The sequence below is a fragment of the Ammospiza caudacuta genome, chromosome 5 (genome assembly GCF_027887145.1).
Source record: "Ammospiza caudacuta isolate bAmmCau1 chromosome 5, bAmmCau1.pri, whole genome shotgun sequence".
In the NCBI taxonomy this organism is placed as follows: Eukaryota; Metazoa; Chordata; class Aves; order Passeriformes; family Passerellidae; genus Ammospiza; species Ammospiza caudacuta.
In genome coordinates, this window is record NC_080597.1 from 2,431,568 (window position 1) to 2,450,726 (window position 19,159).

The 19,159-nt window shown below is 41.9% G+C and overlaps 1 protein-coding gene across 1 annotated transcript in view; it reads right to left on the reverse strand.

Moving 5' to 3' along the window:
• AEBP2 (AE binding protein 2) overlaps positions 1-18,929 on the reverse strand; it is a 41,265-nt gene extending 22,336 nt beyond the window's left edge. Inside the window, exons 1-2 of the mRNA XM_058804902.1 lie at positions 18,277-18,929; positions 1,100-1,307 (exon numbers count right to left, since the gene is read on the reverse strand). Of these exons, the coding sequence (XP_058660885.1) occupies positions 1,100-1,307; positions 18,277-18,929 (861 nt within the window). The remainder of the gene's footprint in view (positions 1-1,099; positions 1,308-18,276) is intronic.
• Positions 18,930-19,159: the final 230 nt, after the last annotated feature.

The window sequence follows — 19,159 nt, forward strand, 5'->3', positions numbered from 1 at the left end:
CCAAACACACCTTATTCATTTCACTGTTTCATGCAGGTTTCATGTAACACCTTTATACACCTGTGGACAGAACTCAGGAATCATCTCATGGGTGGCTAAAAAGCCACTACACTGGATGGATGATTCTGCTCAGATACTGGACTGACAAAAGCCATCAAATATGAAACTGAAAAGTTCAATCATGCAAAAAAATATTACCTAAATACAGTCAGAGTCACAGCTGTCTCAGTGACATATTTACATAATAAATTATTTAAAGTAATGCAAATTAGCATTTTATTTAAGTTTCTTATTCACTGAAGATAAAGTGCAACAGCTTAACATTTTCCTTCTGAAGAACTGACAGGGCAAAAAGTCAAAAGATAACAACTATTCTACTTTGAGAACTGATATTATCTCTCCCAGAAATTGAAGAGCTGCAACACACAGTGCCTAAAGCAGGCAGATTGCTTGTGCTGGATGTGAAGGTAGTTTACATGATATATTCCAGACATCAGAGGTAATTTGGGACCTTGAAGATGGGAGGTAGTTAAGTACAAAGTTGAAATTACTCTACTTGAAGATGTTTTTAAACATTAAAATTGAGACCAATTATCACCTGACCAGGGATTAGACTGGAATTTACATGTTTATATACGCAACTCAATTTAAAAAAAAAAATTAGATGCAATTATATAGAAGGCAAACTTGCCATCAGTATTACACACAGAGCTGTTTCGTTAAGACTTTGTACTCTTGAGTCAGTCTTACATCTTCCCTTCTGGACATTCGGGATGGATTTTACCTGTAGTGAAACTCCTTTGGTAACAGTAATTAAGATGTGACTTCACCTGAGTTCACATGCAGGAACACGTACAGTAAGAGTTTGAAGAAAATGAATTCCAAGTGTAAGCACTTCAGGCATATTGAAATCAACACACTATCAAAACCCTGGAAATCTCAATTTACTGAAAATAACTGACTATATTTTTAAAGTTAGGCCACTAACTTTCCTGCCACTAGCTAGAAAAAAGGAATTTTGAAACAAAAGTTGGTGCTGTCATTCAAGAGCAAAATATTGGCAAATATGCAAGAAGGGAAACCCAAAGGTAACACCAACCCCTCCTCGCTGCCCATCCACGTGTATGGAGCGAATGTGGTCGGCCAGGTCCGGGCTGGAGCTGAAGCAGGCGTGGCAGTGATCCCAGCAGCAGGTATAGGCAATGCTCTTGGCAGAGGAGGCAGCAACTCCCTGCCCGTTCATCATCACCGGCGTGGAACGCCCGCTGGAAATTGTGCTGTCTACGTCCATGATAGTGCTGCTAATGCTGCAAGACAAAAAAAAAAAACAAAAATGAAATCAAAGTTTGTATTTGTTGCATGTTAACAGAGTGATAGTGGTGCTAATGCTGCAAAACAAAAAAACCCAAAAAACAAAATCAAAGTTTGTGTTTGTTGGATGTTAACAGAACAAATCCGAACTGCAGCTCTTTTGTGCTGCCTACATCCATGATAGTGCTGCTTATGCTGCAAGACAAAAAAAACCAAAAATGAAATCAAAGTTTGTATTTGTTGCATGTTAACAGAGCAAATCCAAATTGTAGCTCTTTTGTTTCAGATCTATTTAGACAGGTTGGAAAGAAAACCTTGCACAAATTCAAATTTATTATTTATAATATATATGGTTCATTGCTTCATTAATAAATGCACAGTTAGGAAACAGCTACTATTATCAACAGTGTAACTGCTTCTGCTCACTGGGAACAAAAGGGAGGAATGGAAAATCCTGCATATATTGAGTCCAGCATCCCCTGCCAACACTAGAGCCTTAAGAAGAATACAGCACTTCAGTTCTACTCAGGGTTTAAAGCACTTCCACATGGACCCAGCATAGTTTCCCTCGTGTGCATGGTCTAAACTGTTTGTTTTGGTTTTGCAAAACGTTTCCAGAGGCCAGAATCGACAGAGGAAATCTGTGGCCAGCAGGGGTCCCTTCCATCAGCCTTTCTGCTCTGTACCTCAGTAGATAGAGACAAGCATCAAATGGATCAGAAAAAACTTGCAGAGATCATGCTCTTTCCCTGTATAAGCATAAACTATGGAGATGGATGTTCCTCCTCAGTAAATACCTACTGATACACCTTTTTTTACCTTGTTAACCTGCTCAGTTGCCATGAGGGCCTTTAAGTTTTTCTCGTCCACGAAGCCACAGCATCACAGAACAGCTCATTTTTGACAGAACCTCCAAGACCGGGTAGTGAAATTTGCTCAAACAGGAACGAATGAGATCAGCTTGCCTGTGTTGTTGTCCAGTGGAGTTGTCAACGGGTGTGTTCAAAGGCTGGCATTTCTGCTATTTCTGAACAATTTTCTCAATGGTTGACTAACCTTGTTCTGGGGGAGGGAGGAAGTTTCCCAACATCTCATCAGAATTTCCAGTGCTCCAACTTCTGTCTCTTGTCTCTCATCCTTGGCAGCTGCAGGGCTGAGATGACTCTGCCTCCTCCATTTTAACCCTCCCCATCAGATCACAGAAGACAGAAAAACCCTGCCCTCCTCCTCCCAAAACTGAACACATGCACTCAGCCTCTCCATGCTCAGGATTTGCTTCAGCACTCCAACCACTTTGGAGAGCCTCTACCACATCCTCCCAGTACAACTGGGATGTGTTCAACTATTCTGCTTTTTAAGGAACAGGTGCTGCTCCTTATTTTGACCATCACTGTTTACATGCCCAGTACTGTTCTATAACACACTGAGATAAATGACAGAAAAACCACCATTAGTCAAAATCTGAAGATACCATTAACATGTTTGCTCCTCTGCTGTAAGAGTCTCTACTACTGACTTCTCACATTATCTGTATCTTTCTGAATCACTACAATGCTAGCAGGTTTTTTTCTGTGACAGATTTTAAAATAATCACAGATATTTGCTTTGTTTAGATTTCCCATTCTCACCCACCATGTAGATTCCAGTGCTTTTATCAATAAAAAGTGACTTGCCTTAGTCTAAACAACAGATTCCCTTTAGCAATGCTCCCAGTTACAAGTTTTAGTTTTAACTACCGTGGGTAATTTGGTTTCATGAACCAACACTTATCTCAAGAGATACCAGCAATATAACAAATCCCAACCACAGAATCCTTAAAAATCATCCTCCAGTTCCATCTGCTATTAAAACTGACCAACTATTTCAGGCCTTTGTCTTCCAAATTAAAAAGAAAGATACCTTTTAAACACCTTTTTGCTTTAACAAAGGTATATCAAATACAGAGTTCCTAAATGCTACACCAACACCATATGCCTTTCTTCGACCCCCCTCCCAATTTCAAACAAGGTGTAATAATTTAGAAGGCATAGCTCCTACCCATGGAAGCCATACAGGCTATTTGCTGCTACACAGCCAATTTCCATGTGTCCACTATCTTTACTTTCTTCCCCTTTCTACACCCTGAATACACAAAGCTTCCCATGCTCCCTCCCCATGTCTCACTTCCTTCCCCAGTAATATTGATTCCTTTTATGACATACAATCAGTCTTCCAATCTGTCACTAGCAAGTAAAAAAGTATTCCACTGGCCCCAAGCTGAAGCTCCCAGCCCCATGAGCATTAAGAGCCACTAACTACAGGCACTGTAACAGCATTTTAGTATCCCTGGAGGAAATTGTCAGAAGCTTTATCAGCAAAACCTGTTGCAAGTAATCCTAATTTTTCCACTGTGCCAGGCTCACAATAGATGCAATTATGAGACTGACATCTTCTCCTTCCTCAACTGATGCCTAGGCCAAAAAATGATCCCAAAAATAAAGCCTGTAAAACTGTACTGTGAAAGCAAAATTTACCCATAATGTCAGAAAAACTGAACAATTAATTACAGTTAATTGTGCCACCACCTCACCTCCCTCTCCGTTTAAGCTATCCAAATGCAGCTTTCTCAAAACCACACTTGGAAGTAGGTTTGGACACACAGAATGGCACAGAGCCCAACCACTTCTGCCACAGACAGAGCTGTTACACGGATCAGTGGTCCCGACAGGAAGCTGCTCAGCCAAGGATGGCAAAGCACTGCACACACAGCACTCGTGCAACACCTGCCTCACACCAGCTCAGCTCCATAAATAACCCTGCCTTTCCCACAGCTGAAAGGTACCAAAGGAAACTGCTTCCAAACACTTGCAAGGAGGAGTTCGAGCTTCAAAGCTATTTCCAGTCAGTAAGAGTTTCTACACTCACAGCCAGCATTAGGGCTGCTCTCACACACCCCACAAACACTGTAAGCAGATTTCTGACTGAGAGGATATGTTGTGCTGCTGACCACAGGCAGAGTATGAGAGTATTTAACAGCTCCCTGGGTTTACAGTCTGGTCTCAAGTGGGAAAGCAATGAGAAAACATAACCCTGAACAAGTTCTGTGAAAGCATTTTGGGGCAGGGGAAAATTGCACGCTCGCACAGGTGTGTGGTTTCCCATTCCACAGGCATGAAATCCACTTAATTCCTCTAAGAGGAGATAAAAAAACCCTGAAAATTATCAACCAAAACCATGACAGTTTAGTTCACATTGCCAGTGCAGTGAAACATACCTTGACACAAAATCACAGGTCTCCAATTTTACAGCCTAAGGAATGCAAATGCTTAGGCTTTGTGGTTTTTTATAAGCTATCTACCTTCTTCTGGAGAAAAACATGTAAAAATCAACTGATCCCAGCAAAAGCTATCATGACAAGTGGGGTTATTAATGACATAAGAAACCAGTAACAAGCTAATTTAGTTATTACTGTTTAAATGTTTGCTGGGTTCAGGTTTAATAGCCTAAGTGTTTGCTAAGGGCTAACAGATTAACACGGTATCAAAATTTTGTATCAGAGGAACTGGAATAAAAAAGGCTGCCCACAGCACTCAAACCAAGTAGAAGAATATAGAATTTGAAAACTGAGAATGAAGTGCTACACTGAACTATGATTCTATAAGCTCTTCAAAATCCTGTCTAAAAATGGGAAAAAATATAACTCTAATCCAGTTGAGCAAAAACAGCTTAAAATGCCCTCCTTCCTTGCAGGAACTCACTGCCCTAGCCATTTCTTCTCTAGTACCTGTTAAATAAAAATGCAGCACACATTGTTTTTGTTTCCTCTTCTGTGCCTCCAGAACCAGTGTATTTCAGGTGATCAGGTGCCTCCCAGTACTAAGAAATCTAGAATTAGATTCTGCCTCACTAAGCAAGTTCTGTCCCTCACTAAAGAGGCAAAGGCTGCAAAGAGAATCTGTGAAAGACCAGTGCCCAGCACAGCTCAAGTGTGTGTAGTTTTCTCTTTCTTACACTGAGAAAATATCAGGAAGCTTTTCAGAGAATAGTCTGCAGTGTATGTAACATCAAAGACACTGACTTGGGCGGTCTCTTGACCTGCCCATTTCGAGATGAAGCAGAAAGATAAGTTTTACAGTCAGAGCTGTGGCTGCTACTAAGTCTCTGAAGACTTAACTGCAACACTGTGTCTGTTAGAGCTTGCCAATTCACCCACTTTTTTGTTTCTCAGAATTTCACTAAGGGGCTGAGGGCAGGACACAAGAAAATAAGATGTGTGCACAGATACTCAGCCCAAGATGGGCTGGGACTACAGAAAAAGAGTGTGCACCTTTCAGTCCATGACTGGGGCTTTTCAATCCAATACAACTTTGTATCTGCTTGGGATGATCTAACAGAGGGAAAGGTTCCTTTACAAAGGGAAGGTAGTAATGGAAATTACACCCTTCTTTCTCACCCCAAATCCATAAAGCCTACAAGTGGGAAAATAATAATGTGCATAAGAGGAGAAAACAAAGTAAGAAAAACACAGACATCCTGGTAATAGAACAGAGACACTGAAACAGATTTTAGCTAAGTTCAAGCAAGTCTCTCTGCCCATTGCTAAGTCCCTTTCTCGCAGGCAGGGGATCTGTTTGAAGCCTGCCTGCCACTATCAAAGCAGAATGACACGAGCAGAACGGAGGCGCTTGTGGCATTCCCCTCCTGCCAGTGACAGACAGGTCTGGGTTTGCTCCCAAGCTGTAGGCAGGCTCCAGCTCCATTGTAATGGATCTATAGACCATGGCCTGATGAAGAACATTAGACATTTGAGTTTCAGAGTTCAGCTCAGGGGTCATCCCAAACAATAGAGCATCAAAAACAGTCACTGCTGGAGAGAGCCTGCATACACAATAGCAGTTTTTAAGAAGCTCCATTCAAAAGGCTGACTAATTACTAAAATTTAGCACTGTTACAGCAAGCACAACATGATCTTGGAGCTTATGTTGTCCCTATTTTCAACCTAATCGAGCACCTGAATCGACTTGATGTAAAAATCACAGGTCTAGAGGCAAGAACTGAATGCCTTTCTGAAATGCCTTACTAAACCCACACTTCATTTCACCAAGTCTGCAAACACTGGCAGCATCTGCCAAATGCAGCAAGGTAGAACTGAAAACAAAGTCTTCTCAGAGGGGTCAGACATTTTTCTCTCCTCCTACAAATTTTCCCTCTACCAAGAGATCAACAGCTTAGAAACAATAGTGACATTTAAAATGTGTTCATTAAGCAAAACCATGCAAGCTTAAATAGAGGAATCATTACCTCAAAGGCATTGTTTCAGGTCTTACTTTTACCTGTACTTATTTTACCTGTGGCTAGAAATAATGCAGTCTTCATTATCAAGAACATTAAGGTATTTTTAGTAGCACTTTCATGTTAAAAGGTTAGTGCTTACACAATTAAATGCGTCTAGCTGGTTACTTCAGTTCAAACTCTATTCAAAACAACCCTGAAACGAAAAATAATACCTAAAAACTTGTAAGATGCTGCTAGTCATTTTCACAGAAAACAAAAAGCATTTTTCAAGCACTTTAAATTCTGGATTATTCTGTTCCTTTAAGGATCTGAAAAAAATCAAGCCACTGACCGAGTTCTTTTAATGTGGATATTTTCTATAGAGAAAAAAACGAAATCCAAATTATTCCCAATTTAAAATGTACAGATTTTAAACCACATATTCTACACCTGGGCCCTAATTCTTGTGTACATTTAAATGTGAATAAAAATATAATGAGACTATGATGTAATGCATTACATAAAATGGTATACTGCACATCACTGCTGACACACATATGGCTCTCCAAGGAGAGTTTCCTCACTATTCCAAGTAATTCCTCCTATTGAATTTAACGAATGAAATGTCCAAAATTTATTCTTTCCCTGATTTTCTTAATCTTCCAGAAAAACAGAGAGGAGGAGGATTAACATCAAAAAACCTGAAAGAACAGCAAAATAATTTCATTTTTAGTTTGCACCAAGTCCCATTAGCAACCATCCACTTGAAGGGAGAGCAGAGCCAGGCACCGAACACATGCACAAAAGCCCAATCAATTTGCTATTATACTTTTAATGTCTGCTAAACATAGTCCCCGTAGACCTTAACTGAAGTAAGCTTCCCTGAGGCGAAATGCAGCCCTAACAGATGGGCCTTACACCGTGCCCCCGAGGGTCAAGCAGCAGCGCTTCAGCCCGATCAACAGGAGCTCATTTGGGGCACAGCACCTCCACCCGAGCCTGCTCCCAGCCCCACACGCTCCGTGCACGAGGTGACCGAAGCACCCAGCTGAATTCGGCTGACACCAAACGATCCTGACAGATCCTCTATGGAAAAACCTCGCCTTGGAAAGCATCGAATTAAAAATGAACAGCAATTGCAGCGAGCACACACTGCAGGGCGGCTGAAAGCAACGCTGCTGAGCAGACATCGAACTGCACACTACTGCGAGTTTTGAGAACAGTTTCTTCTGAAATACACTGATAACCCGGCCATGAAACATCAAACCAGCGGATTGCCTCTGAAACCAAATGCTACAAACCTTACTGGAAATAAGTAAACAGGTTAAGGATTAAAAAACAAACAAACCAAAAAAATAAATACCGTGCTGGTTTCTTTCTCTTTTACTAGTCAGAGAAACACTCTGTCATTTCCCCTTACAGCCGCAGCTACATTGGTTTAATCCATGAAGGAAGCTTAAGAAATAAAACTGACCTGTTACAGTCAGGTAAAAAAAACCCTCACAATAATGGGAATAGTGTGAATGACAGTCAGTCACATCTCACAGCAACTTCAAGGGTTAAAACCTAGAAATCAACAGAAAAGCTTTTACCACCTGCAAGACTAAATCACAACTAGGTACTAATCCCAAAAGAAAACAAACAGCACCAACTGCAATCATTCAATTACAAACACCAAGTCAAAACAGAAACATTGAAAGAAAATAATAATGACATGCTTAGTGACATCCCCCAGCAGCTCATTATTTTTATTTCACTAAGGAAACTCGAGAGTGAAAACAAAAACTTCACAATTTTCCCTGCTACTCCTATTACTTTCCAAGATAAGAGGTGGAAAATTGTGGTGTACAGCTCTGGCCAATGGACAAGTTCCACAAAAACAACAGCTTTTCAACACCACCAAATTCAAAGCAATTTGTGCTCACTACTTCCTAATGCAATTAAAGATCCAGTGAAGATAAATCCTCACGGAACCTCAAAATTATCTAATTATTAACCCTCAGCTCCCATCATTGAGAGGAGGATCTTTCACCTGTCCCATTTTAAAATATTTCCATCAATTCCAAACAGAGGAGCCAGAGATACAAATATTAATAACAGATTATATTAGTAACATTAGATTTTTGTCTCCTAAACAAAAGCAGAGGAAGAATAAATTCCTACGTTTCTGTAGTAAGATTTAATTTTTGCTGACATTCAATGAGTATCAAACAAACTTTAATGCCAATGTCTTTATGAGGCTACTGTCAGAACATCTGCATGGAGGTACCAGTACACAATAAAATGCCCAAGGAAATTACACACAGGTGGCCAAGGAGATTTCAGTTCATCTTTTGGCTGTATGTTCTCCAAATAATCATGCCAATTTAAAAGTAAGATTAAAACAGAGCTCCCAAAACATGAGCAATCACCACGAGACAGCAAAGTTTGAGATTTATCTCACCTTTTTTTGTTCCTCTGTCCATCTTTGGCAAATTTCATATTTTATGATGCATCTAGATTGGTAACAGATAAACTCCTCCTACTAAATTTCAGTAATTTATCGATATAATTCCCTAAACTAAATATTTATGTTTCACAAGCAAAACAGTTTGTCTTACTTTAATGGATGTAGTTTGATTGTGGCATGAAAATACCATTATGCTTTAGAGCTCTTACAGTTCCTTTTCATTGAAGCAGCAACCAGCCCAGAGAGAATCTTCAAAGGAGACAGAAAGCAACTCCAGCTACCTGCATATCTAAGGAGTTTTTCTGGCTGATTTTGCTGAGAAAACCATTTAAATTTAAATCTTTAAATAGAACGTATCCAAAATAATTTCATGACTGATATTGATCATTAACTGAGTTCAGGAAAACCTACTACCAGTAAGAAAAATATAGTGTATGTGGATAAACCACCATGTAAAAAAAAACCAACAGAGCAAAGAGAGAATGCAGAACACTAAATGGCTGCCAAAGAGAAAGATTACTCACGTGGCAGCAAGAAATCAGAATACCTGGACCAAAAAAGTAAGCCAGGACTACATGAAGTGAAAGTCCACCACTGAGTTTTGAAGGCAGCACCTTCTCTTGGCACATGACACCCACAAAGATCCCTGGCAGACAGACAGAACTGACTCCACAGCCCTTCACAGGCAAGGCAGGCAAAGCAGGATGGGCAAAAATAAGTAAAAGCTATATTAGGACAACATAAAGAAAAAAAGACCTTCACTTCCAGGGCTACATGACTGAAGAAAGCACCCACTCACCTGGAAGCACTTGTGCTTCTGAATCACATAAGCATTTTTCTGGAAATCAAACCTATCAAATCTATGCTTTACACTGATTATTCTAACAAAACCTTCTCAAAATGAACAGACTCAAAAAGTGTTCACAAATCAATCTTCAAAACAAGACTGCAACATTCTGTATTAAATATATGTATTGTTATATGACTACTAAGCAAGCTACAGAAAATAAAAGAGTCAAGGGACAGAAATTTATACGGCATGGCAAGTGGCAACATTAAAAACTTGTTTTTAAATTCTTTTTGAAGCAGCAGCTTATTTTAGAGTAAAGCTGCATCTAGGTAAGGCATAAACACCTAGAAAAGGGAACACTGCAAACACTTCAGCCTGATAATATAAAACCAGGGAAGACAGGAAAGCTCTTTGAGATAGAGAAATTTAAGGAACTTAAAATAAAAAACATGCACAGGAAACATAACAAGACTGAGAAAGTGTGTTATGATTCACCACATCTAGAGCTGTTTCCACTCTCCTGGATCACTTAATTTGATTATTTAGATTGTTATTCCTAGAATATTTGAGATCATAATACTTGCATAACACAAACCAGGGCATCACAGGATTTGTAGCATACAGAGAAACTGAAAACACAAGGAGGAAATTTGGAATGCCAAAATATCCGAGCAGCAGTGCAAAAATAGAGCAGGTTAAACATATGGGCCTTGTGATATGACAGCACAAAGATGACATTCTGCAAAAGGATTACACAAATCAAGAAACTGTACTCGATTCTGCCTTGAAGATACAAATAAAACTGCCTTCCATTTCTGGGAACCATGTTATCTTCAGCTCAATAATCTCCCTGAAAAGTTAGAGAACAGCAACAAGTGGCTCACAATTTTCAGTCTTTACTGATAGAGGAGTGTGTTTAGTAGCACAGCTTAGGAGAAGCAGAGAAGAAAAACACTCACTAAAGAACCACCAGAAACAATTTATTCTTTTAACAGTGCTTCCCACTTTGAGAACCATAATCACTATGAAGTTGTGTAATCAGCACTGGAAGATAACAGCCTTCAGGTGTGGTGTCAAGGCAATTTCATCTGCTGTAGGTATTACCCTCCCATTCTCTCAACCCCAAAACACAGGAAACAAATGCAACATAAAATGACCAAAGAAAGATGCAAACTCACAGAGCAGATCTAAAAAGTTTCAGTTATCATCATGTTAAATTAACTTAAAACAGAGAATACACAGATAGGATAGCGTTGTACTAAGTAGCAGCCTTGTCTATTTCTATCTCAGTGAATACTTGTTCCTTCAAGTATTAACCATATATCAAAAGCAAAGAAACCAGCAAAGTACAAGTCCACTAACTGGCTCAATGCATAACAAAAAGGCCATAAATGAAGGTTTGGCTCCTGTTCTGCAGGACACTGAATTAACTTCTACTTGTACAACTGTCTAAGCTGTAACTTAACATTCAAGTCATCCTAAGGAAGTCTACTTAAAGACATGCCAAAAGGAGTTTGTTTCAAAGGAAAAGCAAATATTTACATTTCTTTGTTTGCACATATTGAAAATATTTTCTTTGCATTTTTAAGCTTTTTTTTTCATTTGGAACCTAATCATTACTACAGCACAATAAACTAAAATGCTCAAAATAAGGACTTTACTGCAATTTTACAGGGGAGCTAGTAATTTATACAAAGGTTACATGGAATGATATTAATAGTAAGTGGAAATTCTTTATGCTCGGTTCTTATTTAGGCACATTTAACAAATCATAACACCACTGTATGAGCCAACAGTAAGTTTTTTACAAGTCTCAACTCAAACCACCAAGGTGCAGTTTTCTCCCTCTGACATTATAAAAGCTGTTTGAATTACAGCACTTCTCTATGGTGCACCAGGATGACAACAGGACTCTCAAAATCATAAATATTTTGCTTTTCTCTATCAAATATCTTGACATATACCTTAAGTAACCTCTATCAAATAAAGAAAGTATTCATTAAACATTAGCAACAGAAGTTCAGCGAAATTTATTTAAGAATGTAAATTCTAGTATAGAGAAGAAAATTAGATATGGGAAAAGAAATCCCAGGTCTTTCTTGCTTTACATTTTACCATTCTTAAGGGGGGAAAACAGTACTCCAGCATCTCAAAAGGCTTCAAAAATTTTCCCCAGTTCTTTGTTGGTTTTGAATGCTGCAAAACCACCACTGTAATCATTACCTCTGAGTATCACAAAACCAATGATAAGCAGCAAGCACAACATGGAATACTTATATTTCATTTTCTAAAACAAATATTTTTCGAACAACCCCAGACAGAAAGCTGTCTGACAGAAAGCTTTTTGTAGTTATAAAAAAGAATCAGTTACATAGATAGATAGCCAAAGAAATCTCTACCTCAGGGAATCTTACAAAATTGACACTTTGTATTTCTGCAAGTCATGACATCGTAGTTGTTTAACAGCAACAGGGAGAGTGGATAAAACTCACTGTTCATATACAAAGACGTTCCTTACCCTCTTCTGCCCTTTCTCTTGCTCAACTTAACTGGAGATTACATTCCCACCTGTCTCAATGACTCCCTGCAATTACTTGGCTACTTTACAGCAGAGACCAATTTTTCACTTTCTTTGGGTTAAGTTCTCTTTTTCCCCTCAGGCTATTAGACACATCTCATTCCCTCTCATCCCAGAAGTTTTCTGTGCGCATCTCACATCATCCCCTTGCCAGAAACCTCTATTCCTGTCTCAAAAGCTCCATCTGCTTTTCATCTCCCTGCTCTGCCGTGCACCACTTTCCCAGCCAAGAGCAGACTGCTCTACAAGCACCCCAGGCAAGGGGTTCTGGTTCTAGGTGGATTTCCACACTGCTCATTTCCATGCCAGCTCCCCGTGCTGCTCATTCCCCCACCGTTCCTCTCCAACTGGGCAGGCATTTTAAAAAATATGTAAATATATGAAAGGTACTAGAAAGCTGTGGAAAGATCTGAGCACGAGTGGTATGGTAGAACATTTCCATGTTGGTTTTATCTGTGACCAGCTCCAGCAATGCGATGTCACATTGCTGCCAAACGGCTGTTCAGGCTGTGACACTCTGCTTCACTTCATTGGAAATGAAACGGGGAAAGCAAAAAAAAGAAAAAAAAAAAACAAAAAAACAGTTTTTTTCCATTACTGCCTAGGAAATTCCCTAAAAAAACCCATCTATTAAACCTTGTATTTAGAAGTTATCAGACTTGATGATGTCACAAAGTTAACACAAAATGCACACAGACCGGTATGGATGTTCAAATCCTACATAAAAGCAAAACTAATTCTGTCTTACACTGAAGAGGAAAATGTTTTTCTCAAATTGTATGAAGTATATTTACATCTTACTACAATAACTATAACAGCTCATTATACCAAGCTCTTTCATCTAGTTCACAAAAAGACCTCATGTTAACCACTCAATTATACCAACCAACAGCTTTAGTAATAAAGATACTCACCATACAAAATATCTGGGCTGTTTTGTCTACCCATCAAAAGCTATTTTCTCCCGTGCCAGAAAGGCCTGAACATAACCATTACAGAAACAAGGGGTTTATTTTGCAATTTGAAAGCAAATAACTACAGCAACAATAATGCAGTTAGAAATACTGCAAATACAATTTTCAGCAGAATTTCTGAAACTCGGGTAAACTTCTGTATAGCTCACTGTGACATGGCAACATTACACACATTTAAAAAAAAATTTAATGACTTAACCACCTTGCCCTAAGTGCTAATGAATGATTCTTCACTTCCTGCATAGGAACAAGTGAGACTATGCAGCAAAGAGGCCTGAAGCACTTTTTAATCTGGTCACATGCATCCGTGAAACACACCTATTAGTACCACATGTCCTCAGGATTGTATTTCAAATTTACTGTTCTGCCTTCATAAGTGTCACTCATACAACTTGCGTGCCACTACCAAGTCAATCTTGAAAGTTCTTCACTTCCAAGATTTTAAAAGATAGACAAAATAAAGACTAGAAATAAAACCAACATTTTTAAATCAGCAAACATCTTAAAAGTTGACAAAGCCTTCATTTTACACGAGATTTAAAAAACTCAGACTAGAGCCTGGAATTTTCATGTGTAAACCTCTTATCTTTCAACCCATTAGTTCCACACTGTCATTTCACTCAGCAAAATGAAAAAACTTCATAATCTGAAGCACAGAAAAGTTTACTACTGAAAAACTTATCTGAAATGTGTTTTCCAAACTGCTTATCTATTAAATAGGAACAGAATAATAACATTGCTAGAAGTATTTTGCAAGTCTTATGTGGTTAAGAACACAAATTGTCAATGAGTATTACTGAATACTCCTTGAGTCAGGGCCTCACAATAACTGACTCGATGGTGAATAACAAAAAACATGGAAAGGTTATCCTCCTTCCAAAACAAACCCAAAAAGAAAAAAGAAGAAGAAAATGAAGCCTTACAAGTTCCATGAAAATTGCTTGTGAGATGGACATTATTTAGGGCTAAGCCTAAAGCAAAGATTGCTTCATAGGTGCAAAGACAACCTGTTACACTTGGCCTAGGAGCACATCAGTCAGCACTCCCAGCTCACGCAGCAGAACAGCTGATCCTGCAGCTTAAATGCACCTTTTGCATGCTCCTTGCCCAGCCAGGACGAGGAGGGAGCAAAGGATAAACTGCTAAGAGGGGTAAAGATAATGTAAGAATAGTAAACCAGGGGTAACTTCTAGGTGACAGTAGAAAAAAAAGCTTTTCATCCAGATTTGCTACTTGAATTTCTGCTCAACAACTTCAAACTGCAAGACCTACCACTGCTTTCTAAATCAAACAAAATCTGATGATGAAACTATTTCAGATTTAAATGTATTTCCATAATAAGTGTTCCAGTAAACAATATTTAAATTATTTCAGTAAACTAAGTGTTTGTAAGAAAATATCATAATTTAGCAGTAACAACAGCAGGGAGCTGCAGATGCATCTCCACCACGCTCAGCTCAGCTGGTTTATACCCAAATCCATGCATTTGCTTAGGTCCAGCTTCAGTATTTATAGTTAACTGAACCATTATTTTTTCTTTTCAAGTCCTGTCAATGTTTCTCAGCATTGCAGCAAGACTAGCAGCTCCAGAGGACTCTGGAGGAACACATCCATCCTTTCAGTACAGATCTCAAGTTGGGGAAAGGCACAAGAAAATGAGCAGCATTCACGTGCTGATAATGGTCTTTGTTCCAACTGTAAATCCAGAGGATCACTAGGCTTGAATGCAGACTATTATTACTCAGCCAGCTGATCTGAGCTCGCTCACAAAAGTCACAGACCAACTCCTGCACAGCAGTGGGAACTTAGCACAATTCCCAGGGAAGAAATGGAACTGCTACAGATCAACGAGATACCTGCCAGTCCTAGCGTTACTGCTCTGAACTCTCCTGCTGAGCTGAAAATGCCACCTTGGTTATTTATCCCAGGTGTCAGTCTGGGCTTTGCTTTTTCCTTTCTGGGTTTTCTGGGAGGGAAGATAAGCACGTTGTACTGCAGGCATGGAAATGGAGGATCAAAATTTACCCTAAATTTCAGGGCATCAGTAGTCACCTCTATATTTATTTCTTGTGTTATTATAAATACTGACCAATTTCCTACAAGTTATTTCTTTCTGTCAGCAGATACTCTCAAAACACAATAAAATGTTAAAAATAGAAGTTGTTGAACAGTAGCTCTATTTTGACCATATGCAAGATTTTCTTCTTCATCTGCTTCATTTGTATTTGATATCACTACAGGAAAAATCAGAGATAACACAACGTGGAGAATGATAAAGAACATGCACAAGAAAATGGGAATTTGATCACTCACGGAATTCAGGCCCTCTTACCACACCCTTTAATTCATTCAAATGTTCTAAAGAGGAAGCAAGAAAAAAAATCCCAAGCCCAGGGGCATGATCTGAATGTTACCAAACCTGCTGACAGCAGGAGAGTCTTTACCCAGTACACTCTCCTACCAGCTTCCTCTGGCTTAAACTCAGGGTCTGAGAAGTCAAAACTGTTAGTTCCATCTCTTCCCTTTTCTCTCCTCTCCCTCCCCAGGGAATCTTACTTTACAGCACACTGAGAGTCAGACACAGAGTTCCTCAGGACTTCGGAGACACGGGGAGTCAGCAAAGGTCATGAAGCACTGTACAAGAAATTACTCCATATAAAACAACACTTAACAGACAAAACATTGTTCTCTAATAGCCACAGAACTTACATTTTAATTCAGAGGAGACCAAATCAACGAATGATTTATTCTTTCAGGATTTCATTGCGTTAAGTCTAAACTATTTCCAGCTCTTCCTTGGTATTTCACTATTCCAATTTACACACTCTAACTCTTCAGCACATCCCTACCTTTTGCAACACTCTGCTTGTCTGTGTGATCATCTGAAAGGCACAGGATTATGCTGTGGCTGCCTTCCAAGCAGCAGCAATCATTTGTATCACAATCTCAAGCCAGCAACTTGCTGAACTACATGTGACAAAAATAATAAAGCATTCTAACACCCTGCAGCAAAGAGTGCACACCAAACGAAATTTTCCAAACCCAGGAATAACAAATGGCACTCTGGGTAGCATTGCTCTTCTCCCACCAACTCAACCAGCATGCTTGGAATTACAGCACAAAACACTCTCAACACACCAAGTTTCCATCCTGGCAGGTCAAGACAAAACTTCGCAAAGATTTAAAACAAGGCACAGTCCTTATTTAAACCACTAAACACAAAGAGTCCCACTCCTGGTGTAAAGGGCAGGAGCAAGGACCCACACACGTGGATTTAACCACTTACAGCAAGAGGACCACAAGAACAATGACAGAGAAAGAAAGTAGCAACCAGCTCTGGAGGGCACAGGGCAAGGCACAATGACGCTACTTCCAGAAAACCCCTGCAAGTTATTTCTGTTATTTCCTCAACCCCGACACGCACTTGGATAAGATCAGGATTAGATTTAGACCTTCACTCTGTGGAAAACAAGAAACTGTTATCTTAAAGCTCCTTCATGCACCTGGTGTTTTTCCAGAAGTCTACTCCCATATTTAGTCAATTGCATGTAAAATCTCAGCTTTTGAAACAAACAGAAAACAAACAAAACCTACAAACCCCAACATCCACCCCCCCTCTGCACTCGCATAAGTTTAGAAGAAAGAAAACGTGATTTCTAGGAGTCTCAAAAGTCAGATGGAAACCAAAGACCTGAATTTTTTTCTGTCTTCTTAAGACTTTTAGGCCAATTACATGGTTTTGGGGAACTGACTCACGAGGGGTTTGCTGGGCTGGTTTCAATCTTCGAGGTTAGGTCTAGTCATGCCCCCTTTTCATTCTGAAATATGGGTACTTGTACAGTTACAAAGCTTTTGATCTAACATATATTCAAAGAACATTTCTAGACCAAACCACGTAATTCTCCACACTTAACAGGGAAACTATCTTAAGAAACTACAAATAAAATTCTAATTGTTACTTAACTGTAACTCTAGCAGGGAAGTCTGATACTTTTTCTGCTAAACGTATAGAAAAACCGTACGAGTTTCTTAAACTATTTTTAAGGACTAATTAGCAAGGGACACACAGCACTTCCACACTGTTTTTACGTCCTTTTTCCACCGTATTTTCAGTTTTTCAAGTACACTGTTGCATACAACATCCAGGAGAGCTGGATGTTGTTCTTTGAAATGCTCGAGTCAGTAGGCTGAAAAAACCTGAATGGTCGAATTCAACCATGTGTGAGAATTCGGTTGTGCCTTTTCACCAGAACCAAGCTCGAATCTTGGTAAAATCAAATGTGCAGCTTTAACATACAAAAGCTCAAGAACTAACTCATCCTTACAGATTCTGAAATTCACAATTACAGAACTCATTCAAAGATGACTCTGAGCCTCACTCCACACCGTGCACGATTATTACTTGTGCACACGTAACGCAGGAAGGGCTGGTCTCCTTTTTATTTCAGCAAACTCGATTTTTTTTCTCCCTCATGTTTTAAGAGGCTTTCACTCGGTTTTCTCGCCCTAGAGCAGAGACCCTGTTGCGGGCGCAGGTAAAACCGCATCCAGAAATGCATTTCCCATCCCGAAGCTTCAGCACACCCCACCTGCGCTTTGCCGCAAGACACAGCCCTGAAGAGCCCCGAAAGCACCATCTGAGAAAAATCCGCAGCTTCCGAGGAAAGAGGCCCCGGAGGAGCAGGAGGAGGAGGCGGCAGCGCCCGGCGGGGCCGCTCGGGGCTCTCACGGCTCGGGGAGCGCCCCCTCCTCCGCGGCCAGGGCCGGGCGGCCGGGGGCCCGAGCAGCCGGGGCGGGGGCCCGGCACAAGTTGGCCGCAGAAACCTGTGGCTGCCGTGACAACCCCGCGGCCGGTGGCGGGGCGGCGCCCGGGCGGCGGGGGCTGCCGAGGCGGGGACCCCGGGGCGCGGCGGACACTGACCTGTCCTCCGAGTCCATGCGGCTCAGGGGCTCCCCGTCCGAGGACATCTCCAGGCTGCCCCGCCGGCCGCCCGACGTGGCGCTGCCGCAGCTGCTGCCGCCGCCCGTGCCGGGGCCGGTGCCGTATCCCTCGTCGCCGCCGCTGGACACGCTGCTGGAGCTGCTGCCGCCCCCGCCGCCGCCGCGGCCCGGCCCGTCCTCCTGGCTGCCCCGGGGGCCCTTGGGCTCCTCCTTGGCGTCGGCCTCGCTGCCGCCGCCGGGGCTCGGCGAGCGGGTCTCGTCGCTGCAGCAGCCGCTGCTCGTGCTGCTGCTGCTGCTGCCCACCAGGCTGCTCTCCTCCTCCTCGCCGCCCTCCTCCTCCTCTTCCTCCTCCTCGTCCTCGTCCTCCCCGTCCCCGGCCTGGCTGGCGCTCTCCGGGCTCGGCTCCGACATGCTCTCCGCCTCGCCGTTCAACAGCAGCAGCGGCTCCGGCTCCGCCGCGGCCGAGGACGAAGGCGGCGGCGGCGGCGACGACGACGAGGAGGATCCGGCCCCACCGGCGGCCGCCGCCACCTCCGCCGCCACCTCCGCCTCCTCCTCCTCCTCGGCGGGCGCCGCCTGCCCGGGAAGGCGCCGCTGGGGCTCCGCCATGTCGCTGCAGCGAGCGGCCGCCATGGCGCCTGCGAGTCGCTGCCGCGCGCGCGGGGCCGGCCGCGGGCGTGCGCGCGGCGGGGGCGTGCGCGCGCGGCCCCGTGCGCGCCCGCGCGGCCGGTGCGCGCTCCCGCCGCCGCCCGCGCGCGCCCCCCTCTTCTTCCTTCGCCCTCCTCGCGCACCCGCACCGCCGGGGAGGGGCGGGGCCCGGCTCGTGCCGCCGCCGCCGCACGCGCTACGGAGCGCGCCGGGGG